Source organism: Periplaneta americana, chromosome 13, assembly GCF_040183065.1.
Source record: "Periplaneta americana isolate PAMFEO1 chromosome 13, P.americana_PAMFEO1_priV1, whole genome shotgun sequence".
NCBI lineage: Eukaryota > Metazoa > Arthropoda > Insecta > Blattodea > Blattidae > Periplaneta > Periplaneta americana.
Genome location: NC_091129.1, coordinates 74,822,797 through 74,837,637, shown reverse-complemented (window position 1 = coordinate 74,837,637; position 14,841 = coordinate 74,822,797). Strand labels below are relative to the sequence as shown.

The 14,841-nt window shown below is 34.3% G+C and overlaps 1 protein-coding gene across 1 annotated transcript in view; it reads right to left on the bottom strand.

Annotated features, from left to right (window-relative positions):
• Positions 1 to 8,473: 8,473 nt before the first annotated feature.
• dpr8 (defective proboscis extension response 8) overlaps positions 8,474 to 14,841 on the bottom strand; it is a 567,874-nt gene continuing 561,506 nt past the window's right edge. Inside the window, exon 6 of the mRNA XM_069842764.1 lies at positions 8,474 to 9,569. Coding sequence (XP_069698865.1) covers positions 9,451 to 9,569 — 119 coding nt within the window. The 3' untranslated portion in view covers positions 8,474 to 9,450. The remainder of the gene's footprint in view (positions 9,570 to 14,841) is intronic.

Here is a 14,841-nt window from a genome sequence, read left to right as displayed (position 1 = left end):
CTTAATCGTTTCTATCTGTATGCTATATAGTACGATTTTGCTATTCAACTTTTTATGTCTTGTAACACATATGTATTTTCCTATTAGTATATTAACTATATATTATATCTCAAGTGAATTAATCGTCGAATTTATCTCGAGCAGTTTATGTCATAAATTGTATATATTCCGCTTATGTTATGTATTACTCGACCGAGACTAGTGGAGCCGCGGGAGTAGTGTGAACTATCGCGATGCGGTATTACGAACGCATGAACAGTAGCGCCACGACTCCGGGCTGCAGGACTCCACTGGCCTCGGTTGAGTAATAACTGATTTTGATTGTATGTAATTTTCTAATTTATTTTATATTTTCTTATATTATGTAACTGATCTCGGCTATTTGTAATTTTCTACTATATTTTTTGTAATCTCTAAGGTATCTTCTTTTATGTTGTTTTGTAATCTATCACATAATTTTGTTTTTCATGTATATTATTGAAACCTGACTAAGTGGAAGGGACGGCCTTATGGCCTTAACTCTGCCAGGCAAAATAAAACTACTATTACTACTACTATTAGACTATTAAAAGTTTGTAATACAGTTATAGAAACACCCGGTATACAGTGTAAGGTTAAAATTGGCTCAAATTGTCAAAGAAAGGTACATAATTATAATATTAAAATTACATGGCTGTTTGAAAAATGATTTAAATTTTAAGAATAGAATATCATTATTACTTGCGCACAAGAATATCTCGTATATGAACAAGCACAGAGTCCATACCTGTGGAGTAACGGTTAGCGCGTCTGGCCGCAAAACCAGGTGGCCCGGGTTCGTTTCCCGGTCGGGGAAATTACCTGGTTGAGGTTTTTTTCGGGGTTTTCCCTCAACCCAATATGAGCAAATGCTGGGTAACTTTCGATGCTGGACCCCGGACTCATTTCACCGGCTTTATCACCTTCATCTCATTCAGACGCTAAATAACCTAAGATGTTATAAAGCGTCGTAAAATAACCCACTAAAAATAAAAAAAACAAACACAGACCAGTATTTTCTGAACTAGAGTAATTACTTTAATAAACATTGCTTGCACTTTAATTACTCAAACAGAGAAAGAAATATGTTCGTAGTAGTACAAGTAAATAAAGAAGGAAATGGAAATTTCACAGCGATATAGTCATAATGATACGTAAGCAAGCCCCTGTGTTTACAATATAATTACTCATTACTAATAGAGTATCATTTATAAGCATTATAAATGCGAAACATTAATGTTTCATTAGATCTCTCCGTTCTGATTACGCAAACAATGGAGAAGCCCATAATGTCTTGATATTAAAGCGATGATTTTAGATTAGAGACATCAAATTAGTATTATATCGTGTCATGTTCATAAAATCCGCCCAAGGAAAAGATCACGCAATCTGCGAATTATACAGGCATTTACAACACCACAAACAATCCCCTCCTCTCTTGATGGGGTGTGTCTTAATTTATCCCGCACGGCAATTTCACTGCGCTTACTCTCATCAACAACTTCACTTCATTTGAAACATCTCTCTTGTGCTAAAGGAAACTGTGGGAATGTGAGAAAATACTTCCTTTGTGTGAATAAAGCGGAGCTTGTTATAGCGGCTTGACTGACAGCCTCGTTTGCTTCCAAAGAAACAGCAAGCTTATGTCGTGACACGTTTTAATGTTCAACTGTCCTTGTAAATGATTAGAAAGTATGTTCTTATTGTGTAACTTCCTAATTCGTATAAAGTAACAGTTCTTAACCTCTTCACTATCAATTACTTTTTATTTAAAAAAAGTCTCTACTGTCTTTCGAAATATAATTTAGTTTTCTTTATGTTCCAGATTAGTCTAACACAGAATCTTCAGCAATTAAATTTACCCACAATTTTCATTAATACGGGGTATATAATAGTTTAAGGACACGAGTTTACTAAAATTAATACAATTATTGTAAAAATAAACCTTAAAGATAAGTTTCGCTCGTCCATTCCGAATTTTAAACTTATCTCACCAAAGTTTTGCCAGTCTGTTAACATTTCGTTTTATCTTTTTTTTCTTTCTCTTTTTTCTGTTTTGTTTCAGTTTTTAATAAGAGTATGTTTCTTTTTCCTTCTTTATGTTTTATAAATTACTTTGTCGGTCTTGAACATTGTAATTCAGGACCGTTTTTGCAAAACTTGCTAACTGAAAAATTTGTAAAATTGAGATTTTGATGGATTTGTTAACATAAGGCAGGCCTCTACATGATGTTCAAAGCGTCTTAGTAAAGTTGGGTTATTTCTCTACATTGTAGTGTGTCAAAGTGCGATCGTTTTTTCAAAACTTGCTTTCTGCTATAAGTAAGACATACAGCAAAGCTTGCTTACTATAGCCTAGTGTTTTGTCTCTCCTGTAAAATTTAGTTTTTTTTTCAGTTAGCGAGTTTTGCAAAAACGGTCCTCAATTGGGCTTTGCCTGTTATGTTCAATAACAAATGAATAAAAAAAAAAAACAGAAAAAGTCGTTCTGCCACTGTGATGTTCTACGGGTATTATGATCGACGACAGTCACAACAGTTACAATACACAGCTAATAGTTACAGAATAACTCATGGGTTTAATTGACTTCACCTATGGTTGGTCATAGCAATGAATTTTACTTCAATTTCAGTAGACTAATGGAATGAAAATAATGGTTCATTAAATTTGTAGTTCGGCTACTGATATTTATGTCCGAAGCCACTTTTGAGAAATCATTACAAATTGGAAAAGAACATATACCGAGGATGCTATGCTCTGTACTCTACTCCAACCAGGAGAAAGTCTCAGGGGAATGAGACGCAGCGGGGTAATGCTGTGAATGAATGTTGATGTCATAAGATGTCATAAGGTCACACACGTGGGTACACTCATCTCCATTGGCTAACTCTCAAAAGCACAAACGATAGCACTGATACACACATACTTATACTAACCTAGTTACAAAATTAGATCACGGTTAATCTCCTGGTCTTTTGATCCCTCCATACAGGAAATATCATGTGCAGGAGGGCGCATGTTTTTTAAACTGACGTTATAACGATAATATTATCTACTTCGCTCCAATATATGACGCAATAGTAAGCAAATTCCTTTCACGGTTGATCTCCTGGATGGAGAACAGTATGTAATAAAACTCACATCATCAAGAATTTACAGGAACAGTAAAAGAACTGTTACAAGAAAACTAAGGCATGACATAATAGCCTAATTCTATGGAATCATGGCAGTTCCGGTATCAATATACGGATGAGAAACATGGCTCTTAATCGCCGGATGCAACAGCGGATTGGCGCGGCAGAAATGCGAATCCAAAGGAGATCCGCATAGGACTCGCATTCGGAAGGTCCGTGGTTCAAATCCCCGGACCGACCAACCTTATTGTGGTTTCTCCCTGGTTTTCCATAGTTACTTAGCAAATGCCGGGTTGGAATTTTCATTTCCACGATCCATTTCCCTTCCTTTTCCCTATAAAAAATTAGATTTCATATCATATCATTCGTATTCATCATCTCATTCCATAGGCATATTCAAGTCATGATGCATGTCTTCATCCGCTTACGAGAGGGGTGTCCTCTCCGAAACTGTCTCTGGGTTCCAAGCTTTCTGCAATACCTCTGTCAGGATTCATTCCTTAAGAGCACTTCCAAGGGCACTTTGACACATTGGAAGAGCTGTTGGAATGGATTCTGTGCTGCTTGGTTACCTCGGCGGTATGAACGTAGGGCGGGGAGATGTAGGGTGCCCATTGGGTGAGCGGTCTAATGCGGCCGCTGGGTTGGCACACCTTATCTTCATTCATCCCATAATGCGAGGTGCATAATAGACCTCAGTCTGCCGACGTGCTGAAGGATCGTCCCTAACCCGCCCCTAGCCACCGTTCTCTAATCTTTTATCCCTAAGCAGGTTAGAATTCAACAGATTAAAAAGGGAAAGAAGAAATATAATAAGAACTATAAATATATATATGAAAGAATGGAAGCAACAAGGTTACGTTATTAATTACTACTTTAGAGATCTACTGGCAAAAAAAGAATAAAACGTCTGAGAAAAAGTGGTTAGACGAATTTAAGTAAAATATGTTTAACCGAAAGATGTTAATTTGGTGTAAGTAGTGCTAGTAATTATTATGGTAAGGATGGTGACATAATTTTGCATCCTCTTTTCAGCGTTTTCCGACTTCGTTCAGATTGAGAAAACCCAGAGTGTGATAAATTATAAAATATTTTGAGATCATATACCTATATTATTCTCATCATTCAGAGATCACTATCATGAACGCGAAAAAATACGTATCATTTACACTTTTACTCCCATAAATTTCCTCTACTGAGATGAGCCAAGTCTGAGAATTGTGTTAATGTATCACTAAGTGAAGTTCATTTGTTATAAAATAATATACAGTGAATGACGAGATCGTAGGTTATTTGAAAAATTCTTTGACATAGCTTACAGAGCAAGGAAAATCTCATGATAATTTCCAACTCTGCATATGCAGAGAACATTTTATTCATTCGATTCTGACATAACATTATTCTGGAATAATGAGCTTAAATCTGGATTTTTTTTTAAATATGCACCGTCGTTACAAAAGAAAGACACTTCAAAATGTTACAAAATCATGATCACTGAAGGTATAGAAAATCTACTTCTAGATATTTGTCCAGTAACAACGAAAATTTGTATCGATATATTATTATATTATATTATCGATTACGGCACATCATGATTCCGCTAAGATGGCCACCACTGCTTCTGAAATGGCATTTTTTTGTCATTGAATTATTAACCAAAACGAATTCAGTTACAGCTGTGCAGCGGCATTTTGGAACACTTTTCTGAAAATTTCCATTTAGGCCTACTGTTGTCACAAGAAATTTGAAATAACTCAACGTTGTGAGAAAGACGGTTTTCCACATCACTGAAAAGATAATTAATAGAACTTTCGGATATGGGAGACTGAAAATGCTAGGGCAACCATAAAGTATTTACAGTATTTCCAAAGTTTTACGTTGCTACGCTTTTCACAAAATGCGACTGTGGTCTTAATATAAAGGCTGTTAAAATAGTATCCAATATTTTAAGAGGTGATACTATACATCAGAACAAGAAATAATGTCTAAGAACCATGGGTCCTACAACACATACTTTCTGATATCTGAACACTTGTTCATAGGAGGTGCTTAATGTGACGTTCATTCATGGCAATGTATTTTTCTTGTGACAATACAGCAGACTACCAGATAATCATACCATAGTTGACACCCCTGGCACGAAATAATGATACGTCGCAAGGAATACTGAAAACAAAAGTCTGGTTGCGGATATGAGCGGGGTTCAGCAGAGATGATGTTATGAATTTTCGTAAACAGCATGTGTGGGCTGATGTAAATCCCCCTGGAGTTGAAGAAACAAGGCATAAGCGCCGATTCTCAGTCAACTTATGGGCAGGCGTTCATGGTGATAGATTAATAGGGTCATACGTGCTACCACAGACATTAACTGGGATCGTTATCAGGACTTTCTTATTAACGTATTAAAACAAATTTCAAAGAGTGCGTGATTCCTTACGCAGAATGGCAGAGGAATGCATTGCCATGAACGGACGTCACATTGAGAACCTCCTATGAACAAGTGTTCAGATCTCAGAAAGTATGTGTTGTAGGACCCATGTTTATTAGACATTATTTTCTTGTTTTGATGCATACTAGTACCTCCTAAAATATTGGATACTTTTTTTAAACACTCTGTATACCATGTGTCATAGGGTGCATACATCGAACATTTTCTAAGCTGTCGGAAGAAACTTAAAGAATGTATTTACAAAATCGTCTATGGTGATTTTAATACTTATAGGGTTCTGATCCTATAAATTGTTGAATCTATTTCCTTTCTTTTGCAGTAACCCTTTATATTCAAGCGTCAATATGTTGTACTGTAGGCTATTGCTATACGACAAACGGATCTGAAACACTGACCCAAATAGCTTAGCAGTAGTGTTACTTTCTGTTGTTCGCAAACATACTCCATACAACTCACTCCCATCCTTATTTAGCTCATTAGAGAAGTCTAAAGATCCTGCCAAGGGAAAAGACAAGACACCAAAGAAATAGGTGTTGACACATTTCATAACTTCAAATTTTCAAAGTTAATCTGAGCAATTCTTAAAATAAAATTGTATTACCACTAATTAACATGTATTTTATTAACATTACATACAGATGCACACACACCACGGATTAATAAGTGACACGAAAAGCGTAATAGTTAGCAAATTGGTAACCATTAAGTAGTAACTCAATTTGTGAACTAAACAGATGGTCAGGCTCGGTGGTGGTTCAGGACGAGGACAGGTTCAGGAGAGGAAATGGTTGCAGAAAAGGAACCGAAATCAAGTAGTTTCGTTCACATATTTTCCGGGGTTTCAGATCTGTTTGTCGTATATAAGCAAAAAAATCTCTGAAAAACATAACAATTAAAAACACCACGTTAAAAATAATATTAATAGAAATGATTTAAAATTTCATATTGAATTTAAACAAACGAATTAACTCTATATCCTCTCATTCGAAAGAGACAAAATCTGTGCGCTTATGGAACATACTGTAGATAGCAGTTATCTTATATGAGCCTGGCGAAGATGGCGTCTCTGAATGGAAGCTGTAAAGGAATGGAATATCATGAGCTCTTCTCCCTATGCATAACATTTTCCAGAAAATATCGACTTGATATAAAGCCACGAATACTCTTGTCTTACAACACCGTCATGTTTCCAGAACTCATAAGACGGAACAACCTTCATGTGATCCTCCGCTACTTGTTCGTCAGAGATCGGAATTGAAAAGTAAACACCATCGCTTTTCTTCTTCAACATACAGGACTACAGTCTTGTGAGACGTCACAACATACGAGAACACAAAACACAATTCATGAATCTTATAAAACCTTGTCACAGTATTCAGATAAGTCAAAATACAATGTAATATAATATAAGAATATTTATTTTATATGTTCAGTCGAAATTATTTATCAATATTTAAAAAACAACAACATATATTTATAAATATAAATAATTCATTGAAGTTAAAAGATTTAATGCTAATGACTTCGCCTATTTGACATCTTCAGGCATGTATTCGAAATATTTCATGTGGTACATTAATTCTACAAACAAGTTCAGTAGCTTGAATTTAAACACTGAAATGCTTCACGACTGGCTCAACTTCCTGTTATCAAAAAGGTTATACCTACAATCTACTTTGCAACTTAAATTGAAGGATCCATTTGAAACGCTTCGACGTCTGCTAATAAATGAAGTTCATTATTGGAATTAACAAGAACTACAAGATTTTATCGCTTCACTATAGTTATAATTTTAACAAATACAGTAAAGGCTTGATATAATACACACATAACGACACAAACCATTAATTTATAAAACACATATATGATCATGTATAATGCAGTAATAAGATATATTCAGAAGTAATTAATCTTAAACACAGGGTAACATTTAGATAATTTGAACCTGTTTTAATGTCCATAATTTTAATTTGTTGTGTGCTAATAGTTGTTTTAATCATTGTTATAAATTGAAGTTGATTTCGTTTTAACCGTCACACAAATAAAATAATAAAAAACAACAATTAACTCAACTGTTATTTATTATTTAATTTCAAATTTTCAGGAAATCTGTAGCCATTGAAACTGTAGAGAATGACCTACTTTAATGGAGATATATGCATAATTTCATAAATGTTAAGTAAACAATATTAGTATTTATAATATAATCTGTTTGCCTGCACCTATATAATATTGCAATATTGTAAATTTATAATAGTAATTAATGTATCCAGGTACTATTTAATAGTAATAAAGACATCCAAATTTAATTTGCATATATGGTTTTAATTTGTTTATTTTAAGAGTGTATATATATATATATATATATATATAGTTAATGGTAATTCCAATCACAGTAAAATTAATGTACTACATGAAATATTTCAAATACATTCCTGAAGATGCCAAATAGGCGAACACGCTAGCAGTAAATCATTTAACTTCAATGAATTATTCATATTTATGAATATTTGTCGCTTTTTTAAATACTGATAAGTCATTTCGACTGAATATATAAAATAAATATTCTTATATTATATTACAAATCATGAAGTTAGCCGAAACCATATTATTTCCATTTATAAACTAAATTTCTGTCGAAGTTGCAAAATATATTTGATATATTGTAATAAGTGTCTCTTCTTAACTTAATGGTAGAGTAACACACAAAATCGAAAACAAACCGTCTTAGGTGGTGTTGTCTTTTAAATTCACGAATCGAAGATATTTTATGGTCTTGTAATAATTGGGTGAATAGTCAGTTTCGTTACCACACACTAATGATGATTACGTTTTTCTCTATGAAAAACGTAATTAAATATTATTTCTTCTCAAAGAATTGAGGAGAGGAGTTATTCTCATTATCATCCGATATTAATACGTGATAGGAAGTATTTTCTTGTGGAAGGGTCAATGTTCCAACATTTGGTCTATAAAATATTAAAATTTGATCAAGTTTAGTAATGAAGAGGACTACGCTTCATTAAGATTTTCATAGATTGTATAAAATGTATAATCTGAATTTCTTTGTGAAATATTCCAGAGAGCGGGCAATTTGAGAAAGTGAAAAGGTGGATTTCACTTGCAATGTAAACAGTTAATTTTAGACTTGGAGACGTAACTTTCTTTTTCTCAAACATGTCCGCCGCACATAGTCTGAAAATGATAGCCACGACTGCGAAGTTTGTTGTTATGTCGCAAAATATAATTTCAAAATTATTTGTATTTGTTTTACAAACATCAATAGGAAGTTTAAATTTTATTTCAAAATTCATTTCCATTCTTCAGACACCATTCAAGTGTATAAATATTAATAGTTCAATAAAAATCCTCTATACCCAACCCCAACATCTAAACTCTGCATTATAGGAGTAGGCTACTCTGCATTCATTTCAGTCACGAAAACGTTTCTGGTTTATTAAAGAAATCAACCGAAAATTCCTTTTTACCTGTTTATAAATACAGTTATATTAAATACCACCACCTTTGTTGTAGTTATAATTAATAGTTTTTGGGGTTTTAGTATTTAGTATAGATAAAGCTTTTCGCACATTGGATTCCATTCGACTTACTCACTGTTCCGGAATTCGTTAAAAATCGTAACACAAATTGTAATGTTCGTTTCATCGTCTGAGACTTCGAAGGGAGTGTTTAAAAATACGGTAGGTTTCTTGTGCAGGAGGTTGTTTCGAGGTCTGGTTTTTTCTTTATACACTGATATGTAAAGGAAACCTGTGGTTGAGGGACAAACGATGAATTTTTCTTTCACTCACTCACACACTCACTGGACAGTCTCTACGCCTGGAGATGCTACATGGCCGCAGACCACCAGACGGCCGGCAGGAGAAGAAGCGCTGTCAAGGCACTGAGAGGCGAGTACGCGGGCAGCCTCGCCGCCGCGCCGTGGTACATGGCGGCCGGGTGCTCTCCTGCAACAGCGGGCAAGTCAAACTTTGATCACTCCATAATGAATACTTTGTTTAAGGAAAAAAACACAGATTAAGGCATTTTTAAATACAGGATCCGGCATTTGGTTCTGACGAGTTTCAACATGGTGTTGTAAAGGGACTATAAGTTTTAAAAATTAAAAAATAACACAGTATGTAGCTCGAATAATGCAATTTATTGGAATGTCCTCATTTTTTTTTAAATTACACATTTCAAGTGATCGTCTTGGTATCTTATGACTAGGCCTGTGACATTGGAGCATGTGTACAGTGAAAGAAAGTCAACTCACTCCAGGATATACACAGAGTACGTAGCACCGCTCCGTCTCGTACAGTACAGTCTGCAGAAGAGATTAATACACACATTCCTCTGAATTACTTTCTATCTTTATTTAACTTCATTTCAATTATTAGAAAATTCCAATCAGCACATGTTGGGTTATATTTATTGTCTATTGCGTGCTTAGTCTGTAATTTCAGTGAACAACAAGAAGCATTCTCAAAGTTTCGAAAGCGAATGAGTGTCTACTACTGTCTAGTATGGATTTGAATGTAGAAAACTGCGATACGACAGTTGCATATGTGAAATATTTGACATCTAAATTATCTGCAGTGTGTTTGTCATCCGGTAGAATATTAGCTACCTGACAGGGTAAACTGTGATGTTTACCATCTTTCTATATGTTGTTTTCAATTTAGTTACTGCCTTTAACACATCGGATGCTGCAACGATAGCAATCAGAAGTCCTTTGTCATCCTCTATACCTACCTGATGGCCATAATAATTGCATTGCATATTGAAAAACCCCCACATATTGTAGAATTCTTCACAGCATTTATCACATCACATGACAGTACGGTCCAGCAGAGTCTTCCGTATCCAGACCCCCAACAATCACATTAACTTCATGCCGCCCAACTGCATCTGTCGTCTCATCAATTGACACCCATATGTGTTGGTTTGTTAGTTTATCTCTGACCTCAGTAATGCATGTGTTGTAAATTTTCTCGACATAGTACTTCCGTAACGTAGTCTGATGTGGAATTTCTCTCCTAGTGTATTTCTATAAAAACTCGCGGAACACCGTATTTGCGAGTCTATTAAATAGTATGTCGGCAGGTATAAATGCATTACACAATATGTCTTCATAAAATGTTGAATTTGACATAGGGTCCTTCTGCACATTTCCTTGTTCCAGCCGTTTATGTTTCATTGTACTTACGTGCCTTTGAACATTATATTCCTTGTTTTTAGCAGACGTAATTCTGACATTGCAAAGTTTACAATACAGATTGCTATTTAGAATGCACCATACTGTGAAACTAAATATTCTAGTTTCCAAAACGTGCTTCTTTCTTTCTGAGCCATATTGCGGAGCGCACTACACTTAACGACAGTTTGCATTATACTTGAATGAACTGTACCGCGGCGGTTGTGTCGTCTCCGTACACACCTACACTTGCGTACTACGTGTCTATCTTGTAGTGAATTGGTTTCCTTTCACTGTAAACATGCTCCAATGTCACAGGCCTATGACATATATCTTACGACGAAACTTCAACGTGCTCATAATTTGTGTGTACGTTTTGTAAGCAATGTTCGTAAATATGATCATATTACTCCATCCCTGGAAACAATAGGTTGGCTTAAACTAGATAAGAAAATAAATTTACATTCACTTATCTTCCTCTTCGTAATCTTGAACACTTCTAATCCTTCGTACCTGTCGTCTCGCTTCACTTACCTTTCTTCCCACCACAATCTGAACACACGCTCTCGCCATGAAACAATACTAACAATAACATCCCATCGCACCTCCTCATACTCATCCTCTTTCACAATAGCCCTGCCAAGACTCTGAAATTCGTTACCTGCCAGCATCAGGGACTGTCGAAATAAAATTGAATTCAAACGCAAACTTACTAGGCACTTGGTCATTAATTGAGACTCGTGCAGACATGGTTTCTTGTAAATAGTTCTCTTAATTTACCACAAAATATCTCAATATATGGTAATTTCATCGCTATAGAATTTTGTTATTCTAGGTTTAATTTGTAATTCAGTAAATACAAAAATATTCTTTGCTCTTAACTTCTATGATAAATTGTCTAGCTTTAATTAATCAGGTAATCTTGTCGTACTTTAATTTTTATTGTAATTGTAAATTTAATATTAATTGTAATTTTATTCTTCATATTATAGTTGTAATCCCCTGGTAGAGTAGCAGAGAAGGCCTGATGGCCTTATCTCTATCAAGTTAAATAAATAAATACTAAATTTTGTAATCTTACACGAACATTGTTCATTACACTTTGCAATAAACCTGGGGTTTCGTTGATTTCTTGCACTTTAGCCTATATCCTGTTCTTCAGATCGTGGATAGAGTTTGGTCTGGTTTGAAACACTCTTTTGCTTTGAGGGTGACCGTATGGTGTGCTGTTTCTGCTGCAGTCATAATTAGTACCTATTTTTTCGAAGATGGAAATGAGAGAGCTGCTACTACGAATGGTGAACGGTATCGACAGATGTTACAGACATTTAGAGGCGCACTAAACAGGGATGACATGTGATTTCAACAAGATGGGACTACGGTCCATACTGCCAGACACACACTGCGATTGTTGAGAAACTTCTTCCCAGGACGCATAATTTCTCGGTTTGGAGATATCAATTGGCCGGCTCGATCCCCAGATCTAACAGCTCCTGACTTTTTTTTTGTGGAGACACACTCTATCCAGGATCTGAAGAACAGGATACAGGCTGAAGTGCAGCAAATCAACGAAACCCCAGGTTTATTGCAAAGTGTCATGAACAATTTTCGTGTGAGATTACAACAGATCATAAGATACCAAGGGGATCACTTTAAATGTGTAGCCTAATTAAAAAAATGAAGACATTCCAAAAATTACATTATTAAAGTAACGTACTGTATTATTTTTTTAATTTTTAAACCTTGTACTCCCTTTACCACATTGAAACTCGTCAGAACCAAATGCTGGACACTGTACTTACTTACTTATGGCTTTTAACGAACCTGGAGGTTCATTGCCATTCTCACATAAAGATTAATAAAATAAAAATTCGCTCCCGCGCCGGGTCCTTGGTTCTGCGTAACAAGTGGCCTAACCACTGAGCTACGCCGAAGTTCAATCCATAGCACCGGATCGAATCCCTCTCCTGTAGTATTTTTCCCTTTGTGGCCTGCCTCCAAGTTCGACATATATGTTGACATATTATATTAAGTCAACTGCCATTGTATTCATTACGTAGATTCTTCGCCCAACAGTACATAATACTGTAGAATCCCGGCCACCAAGTCACTCAGTTGAGTGCGCTCCTTGTATATAATGGCAGTTGACATAATATAACCTATGTCAACATATAGCCTATGTCGAACTTGGAGTCAGGCCACAAAGGGAAAAACACTACAGGAGATGAATTCGATTCAGTGCTGTGTATTGAACTTCGGAGTAACTCAGTCGTTAGAGCACTTGGTACGTAGAACCAAGGACTCGGGTTTGATCCCCAGTGCCGGAGCAAATTTTTCTTCTCTAATAACCGATGAAATTATTCTTTGAAATATTTTAAAACAGTTAAAATGTAGATTTTAAAATTGAATTAAGTCTAAAAATGTTTTTTTTTAAGATCTAACATTTAAATTAGAAGTACATTGGATAACGTATCAAAAATTAATTTATCAAACAATGCATTTTGAGTCGATCATTAGTTTTCGTAATCGCAGTATGGATCAATCATGTTCATCTAAAATGAAAAAAAAAATATTAGACCTACAGTTTAATTCCTCTTAAGCTCCAGTATTTTAGATTTTATACTGTAGATATACATTTTATAATTATTATAACTAATAAAATGTGATAAAAGCTATATATTGAGATTAAATTTATTCACGTCATTTTGATGTTATAATACTGCTCCCTTTTTGTTATTTTTACATATTCTGTAATGCCACTAATTGACAACTGTGTAATGCTAATGGTCCCTGGAGTACCTACATTATTTTTTTTTGTAAATTGTATCTTATTTTACGTTTATTATTTAACATAGTTCAATGACGAATGCTGGTTGTATGTAATAAATCTTGTTTACGATACTATTACGAAAACTTATGATAAACTCCAAATACAATATTTGACTAAAATGTTTAATATGGTTTTCAATGTACTTGTAATGTAAATGTTAAATGTTACGAAACAAAGTTTTAGACTAAATTCCTTTTTAACGTCTTTGGACAAGAAAAATCATGTTACTAATTATTATGTTAATGGTAAACGTAAAATACTTGGTGTGGTATTAAAATGTTAAATATGAAATTTTTTCAATAAGAAGGATCTGATAATGATGCCTGAACAGGCAAAAACGTTAGTCCGATAATTATTGATTGAATTACATACCATTTATCAACTACAAGATAAGTTAATGATGAAACATTTATAATAAAATTTCTTCATTCATGAATCAGAAAAGTGAAGTTTTGGGAATTTAAATACTACAGATGGGCCAGAAACACGGACAATATGACGAAGTAAACAGAAACGACTAGGAGCATTGAAATGTGGATATGGGTAAGAATGGAACGTATGAAATGAATAGACAGAATAAGAAATGAAGCTGTGCTAGGAATAGTGAATGAAGAAAGAATAATACAGGCATGGTAAATTATATTCACTCCTAAATGTACTACTCAGAAAGGATATTTAATAATTTCAATTTTTTCAGACTAGTTTAACGAATTCATATTCATTATAATATATTTATTATTATTATTATTATTATTATTATTATTATTATTATTATTATTATTATTATTATTATTATTATTATTATTTATGCATATGAATTAATTGTAGATCTGTTTGAGTGGAAGAGAAGGCATTGCTTAAGGCCTTAACTCTGCTAGGTAAAATAAAATATATCATTATTATTATTACTTATGCATTTGTAATATAGTATTAGTATATATTTAGTAAGAGTACACATTTATTTAACCTGGTAGAGATAAGGCTTGGAAGTAAATCCCGAAGAGACAAAGTATATGATTATGTCTCGTGAGGAAAATATTGTACGAAATGGAAATAAAAAAATTGGAAATTTATCCTTCGAAGAGGTGGAAAAATTCAAATACCTGGGAGCAACATTAACTAATATAACTGATACTCGGGTGGAAATTAAACACAGAATAAATATGGAAAATGCCTGTTATTATTCGGTTGAGAAGCTCTTCTCATCCAGTCT